This window comes from Acinonyx jubatus, chromosome A1 (assembly GCF_027475565.1).
Source record: "Acinonyx jubatus isolate Ajub_Pintada_27869175 chromosome A1, VMU_Ajub_asm_v1.0, whole genome shotgun sequence".
Lineage (NCBI taxonomy): Eukaryota > Metazoa > Chordata > Mammalia > Carnivora > Felidae > Acinonyx > Acinonyx jubatus.
In genome coordinates this window covers 85,118,496-85,124,495 of record NC_069380.1, presented here as the reverse complement: position 1 = coordinate 85,124,495, position 6,000 = coordinate 85,118,496, and the positions used below count along the sequence as shown (strand labels likewise).

The 6,000-nt window shown below is 36.1% G+C and overlaps 1 protein-coding gene across 1 annotated transcript in view; it reads right to left on the bottom strand.

Moving 5' to 3' along the window:
• Nucleotides 1–950: 950 nt before the first annotated feature.
• LOC128314773 (butyrophilin subfamily 1 member A1-like) overlaps nucleotides 951–6,000 on the bottom strand; it is a 111,318-nt gene continuing 106,268 nt past the window's right edge. The window contains exon 4 of the mRNA XM_053218338.1: nucleotides 951–2,708. Coding sequence (XP_053074313.1) covers nucleotides 2,563–2,708 — 146 coding nt within the window. The 3' untranslated portion in view covers nucleotides 951–2,562. The remainder of the gene's footprint in view (nucleotides 2,709–6,000) is intronic.

The window sequence follows — 6,000 nt, the reverse complement described above, 5'->3', positions numbered from 1 at the left end:
CTAATGTATTTTTTGTCACTTCAGAGCACCTTTGGACAGTCCTTTCCTTTTCCATACAGGAGTAAGCTTAGGAAGCTTTGCTTCCTTCTAGGTCAGGCTGCCTGCAGATATAGACGCTTTCCTCTGCTACCTCATTGCTAGTTACTTTAAGTACAATATATAAGAAGAGTTTATTAATACTATACTGTAGTCAACATCCACATGAGCATATACAATGTCCCCCATGCAGAAAAAGATTCCATGGACTCAATATATAGAAGTTATTCCCTTAAAGATAGTGAAAGTGGTCCTACACAATAACACTTCTCTCTCTCTTATCTCCCTTACACCTGCCAGGAAGGCTTTCAAAGCTACATGCAGATTTATTTATTTATTTTTCTTTATATTCTGTATATTCTTTAATACTTTGCATTATATTACAGTATTGTAATCATTTTTATATGAATATTTTGGGTTGTGGAATCAATCATCTGAATTTCCATTATTTCTTATCAGTAAATTTGCTTTGATATAAAAGTGGTTGGATTACAATCATCTTTGCGGAATGCTCACAAAACAAGGTTTTATTGTACTAAGTGTTGGAAAGGATGTGGAGGAAAAAGAATAGTCACACACTGTTGGTGGGGATCTAAATTAGTGTAGCAACTGTGGGAAGCAGCATGGAGTCTCTTTAAGAAATTAAAACAGAAATACTGTACAATCCACTAATTCCACTGCTGTGTATTTAACACCCCAGAAATGGAAACACTAATTCAAAAATACATATGCTCCACTGTGCTTACTGGAGTATTATTTACCACATCCAAGATATGGAAACAACCTAAGTGCCTTTGGACAGATGAATGAAAAAATAACATATGGTGTATATATAAACAATGGATTATTATTCAGCCAGCAAAAGAGTGGGTTCATGTCATTTGCAACAACATGGATGAAACGAGGTTATTTTGGTGAGATGTCATACAAAGACAAAAACCATATGATTTCAAAACAAACAAATCAGAACCAGGCCCATAAGTACTGAGAACAAACTGGTGGTTGCAGAAGTGGGGGTGAAGGGGTGAAGGGGTAATGTAGGAGGTACAGGATTCCAGTTATGAAATGAATAATTCTCATCATTGAAAACTGCAGTGTGGAAAATATAATTTATGATATTATAATAGCTGTATAATGATAAATGGTGGCTACATTTGTGGTGAACAAAGCATAAATAGTTGTTTTATCACTATATTGTACACTTGAAACTAATGTAATATTGTTTGTCAGCTATACATTTTTAATTAAGTTTTTTTCATTTTAATTCCAGTATAGTCAACAATTGTTTTCAATTAAATAAAATAATTATTGATTGATTTGGTAGATTAATAATAAGCGTTGACACTAGAATTGTAAATTTAGGTAAGGTTTCCACATAATTAGCCTTTTAGACAATTTATTCAAACAATGCCCAATAAGGTTCTTATGTTTTGATATACTATGCTCTAGCTGATAAATACCATTTTGCTGCCTTGAAAAATATATATCCCACATTTTTAGAAAAACTACCTTTTAAAATTGACCAAGTAGACATATTGGACATTTTGAGAGATTTATATGTTGTACAAAAATTTAAGGGTATGAACTATATCATTTGCTTGAACTGACAGGTGATAAGAGAACTTTAACACAATGCAATGCATCTCTTCACAGTCAGTGTTTGTTGTTATTGTTGCCGTTTTTTTTGTTTTTTTTTTTTTTACTTTTGGTCACTGTCCTGATTCTCTTCTCTTACCTAGTGGAGGTAAATCATGTTCGCTGGCATGTTGCCCTCAAGATACAGGAAATTCAATCAATGTAGAAAAAACTGAATAGAAATATATCTAAGTTCTACAGGAATAGCTGCTAAGTCTTTCTACAGTACTGATATTATCTCTGAAGAAAGCATTTGTTTAAAGAACTCCCTGAATACATTGAGAGTGAGGCACAGGAGTGCCATAGGCTGTGGGTAGTCAGTCTTGTGTAGAGAAAAGTAATCAAGTTAGAGCACAGAGAAACAAGCTCTCTTATGAGACATTATTTTCTAGGGCCTGGAGAAAGGAAGTCACAGGCAGTCATGGCCTGGATAAGAACTCTCATTTGTTAATATCTTCTTACTTATGCTCACAAACAAATGTTCTGAATATTGCTCTAACCTGAACCCCCCCAAAAAATTAGAGAACAATGGCATTCTGATAACAGAAAATACCATCCAAATGCTAAACTAAGGTTTCAGTTAAATTATGTTACAGATAATTTGATTATCTCTGGGTGCATAAACAAACACATAGACAAATAAATAATCAATATTCCAAACCCGCACATTTGTCAGATAACAAAGCATATCTTGCTGTTGTTGTTGATGAAATAAATGACCTTGAACACACAACCTGTATTATCTGAAAAGCATTCAGAGCCATGAGTTTGTAGATGGAATTATTTTTTTCTGTTCATGTTTTCTTGTTCCCAATTTTAAATGCTAAAAACCAACTATAGACCACTTATGAGTTTTTGTTACTATTATACTATAATTCTCTACAAATGAAGCTAATATCCACTTTTTTTTAAATTCCATTTACCTTTGGCTTTTCTGGAACACAGAAGTAGAACACAGGCTGCTATACCAATGGCCAAGAAAGACAGTGGAAGGGCAAACCCCACTGCCCAAGGACAGTCCTTGGGGAACAAGTCATCTGAAAAAAATAGAAATCATTTCTTTTAGTGTCCAGCTTGGCATCAGGGGATTTGGCTACTGGGAACAAATCACAAGATTTTGTTTTTTAGGTGACATTTTTTAGGAATGGTACAGAGAGGAGTTAAGATGGCAGAGCAGTATAGGAGCCCTGGGCTTGTCTCATCCCTGAAAACACAGCTATATCAGCATTAAACTATTTTTAAAACTAATAGGAAATTAATCTGAGAATTTACGTGACAATTTACATAATTTAAGCCAGTGAACGCAGCTGGTACACGGTGTGGAGAGGTAAATTGGGGAGAGAAAAGCCGCAGAGCTGTGGAGGATAGGGAGCTATTTATGCAGAGAGAGGGCAGAAAAAGAGATAAGAGGGGAGAATGTGGCGCATTGGGATTGCTCAAGAAAAGTACTCTCCCCAATATAGTCGGAGAGAAAGAGAGATGAGTGAAAACACTTGCAGGGGACTGAACAAGAAATCTGTTTCCCAAAACCATTGATGGAAAGAAAGGAGAGAGTCTCAATACCACCAGGATTCTATAAACAGTGGAGCACAGAGTCTGAAGTTTTGGAGCCGAGTGCCTGGCAGAGCTCTGATGAGGAAGCAAGTTGAATTTTCAGGAGCCGGCAGTGGGGTCTAAGGGATCCATGTGTGCATGGGGAGAAGTGGCTTCCCTGCTTGGAGAGCATTTGGTAGAGGCCATATGGTCTACTCACAGGCAAAGGCCCCAGTGGACCCTGGAGAGAAGCCATGTTTGCTGGTATTGGAACAAAGATGTCAGAGTACACTGAAACCTGGCTCTGGCTATGTGTTGTGATTTGCCATAATCTCTGGAACTCTGCTGCTGTGAGATTGCAGGAACATTTTCTGGGGCAAGCAGGCACCCAGCCATTGCTTAGTGAGACCCTCTTCCTGAGAGGACAGATGGGTCAAAGCCAAAGTGGGGTGTAGAAATACATCCCCATCAGAGAAAAAAAACTCTGGAGGGAGGTGCCAAATGGCAGGCAGACAGCTTGGACAGAGACAGAGTAGTGGCAGGGAGTGGATGGAGGCCTGAGACAAAGGAGAGGTGCTTGATCATAGGTGGGTGAGAGCGAGAAATTCCTGTGCCAGAGACTAGGGAGCTGGGTGAAGTCATTTCCACCTCTCCCACACAAATGCATGCCAGACACACTGGCCCACACTGGTAAGCTAAGGAGCACCACCTAGTGGAGAACGGAGTCATTATGCCAATCCCTCCCAACTGTGCCCTTCAGGCACACCCTCCCAGAAAACCAGCACAGCTTAGTCTCTGGACTATATAGTGATTCAAAGTTTTATTTCTAGGGAAAACTGGATGCAACTTCATTCAAGTTTAATTGTGTTTGCTGGTTCATTTATTTATTCATTTCTTTGCTTCTTTTTTGCTAAATTGTTTTCTTTTATTTTTCTTTTTTTTCTCTTCCTTTGATACAAAAAGTGTATTTTTTTCGTTTTTTTATTAAAATATTTTTATTCCATTTTATTTTATTCCATTTTACTGGTTAAATATATTTTTTAATTTTTATTTTTTTCTTTCATTTCTCTTTTTTTCTCTATTCTATCAAGCTTCTCTCAACAAGCAGACTGAAACATACCTAGGATCTAACTTCCGTTATTAGATTTTTTGTTTTCTTTTTAATTTTGTAATTTTTAATTTTATTAATTAATTTTCTTCCTTCAAAATGACAAGATGGAATAATTCACCCCAAAAGAAAGAACAGGAAGAAATGATGGCCAGGGACTTAAGCCTGATATAAGTAAGATTTCTGAACTAGAATTTAAAACCATGATTATAAGAATACTAGCTGAGGTTGAAAAATAAAAGCATTGAAGACACAAGATAATCCATTTATGGAGAGATTAAAAAAAACAAACCTAAAATCTAGTCAGCTAAAATTAAAAATGTTATAACTGAGATGCAATCTCAAATACATCCTGTGATGGCAAGGGTAGATGAAGCAGAGGAGTCAATAAGCGATATAAAAAAAATTATGGAAAATAATGAAGCAGAAAAAAAGAAAAAAACAAAGGCAAAAAGATCATGATCCAAGACTTAGAGAACTAAGTGACATTAAAAAGAAATAACATTAGAATTAGAGGTATCCCAGAAGAGGAACAGAGCGAAACAATCGCAGACAATATATGTGAGTAAATTATAGCTGAAAACTTTCCTAATATGGGTAAGCACACACACATCAAAATCCAAGAATCACTGAGAACTTCCATTAGATTAAAAAACAAACAAACAAAAAACAATCATCACCAAGGCATGTCATAGTCAAATTCACAAAATAGACAGACAAGGAAAGTATTATGAAAGCATCAAGGAGGAAAAAAGGCCATAACTTACAAAGGAAGACAGATCAGTTTTGCAGTAGATCTATCTATAGAAAATTGGCATGCCAGAAGGGTGTGGAAGGACATATTCAATGTGCTGAATCAGAAAAGTATGCAGCCAAGAATTCCTTATCCAAGAAGACTGTCATTCAAAATAGAAGGAGAGATAAAGAGTTTCCAGACAATGAAAACTAAAGTAGTTCCAGAGCATTAAACCAGCCCTGCAAGAATTATAAAGAGGACTCTTTGAGTGGAGACAACACAAAAATGAAACAAAAATGAATTAAAAAGACCAAAAGCAACAAAGACTTGAAAGGACCAGAGAACACCACCAGAAAGAACAAGTGTACAGGAAGCACAATGGCACTAAATTCAAATCTTTCGATAATGATTCTAAATGTCAATGGACTAAATGCTACAATAAAAATAAATAGGGTTACAGAATGATAAGAAAACCAAATCCATCTATGTGCTACCTGTAAGAGACTCATTTTATACCTAAAGGCACCAGCAAATTTAAAGTGAGAGGATGGAGAAGCATCTGTCATGTTAATGGGCATCAGAAGAAAGACAGAGTAGCCATACTTATATCAGACAAACTACGTTGTAAAACAAAGACTGTAACAAGAGATGAAAAAAGCCATTAGATCATAAGATCTAACAATTGTCAATATTTATGTCCACAAATTGAAAGCACCCAAATATATGAATCAATTAACCACAGAATAAAGAAACTCATTGATGATGACCATAATAGTAGGGAACCAACACCCTGGTTACAGCAATGGACAGATCAGCTAAGCAGGAAATCAACAAGGAAACAATGACTCTGAATGACACACTGGACCAGATGGACTTAACAAATATATTCAGAACATGTTACCCTAAAGCAGCAGAATACATATTCTTCTAGAGTACACATGGAACGTTCTTC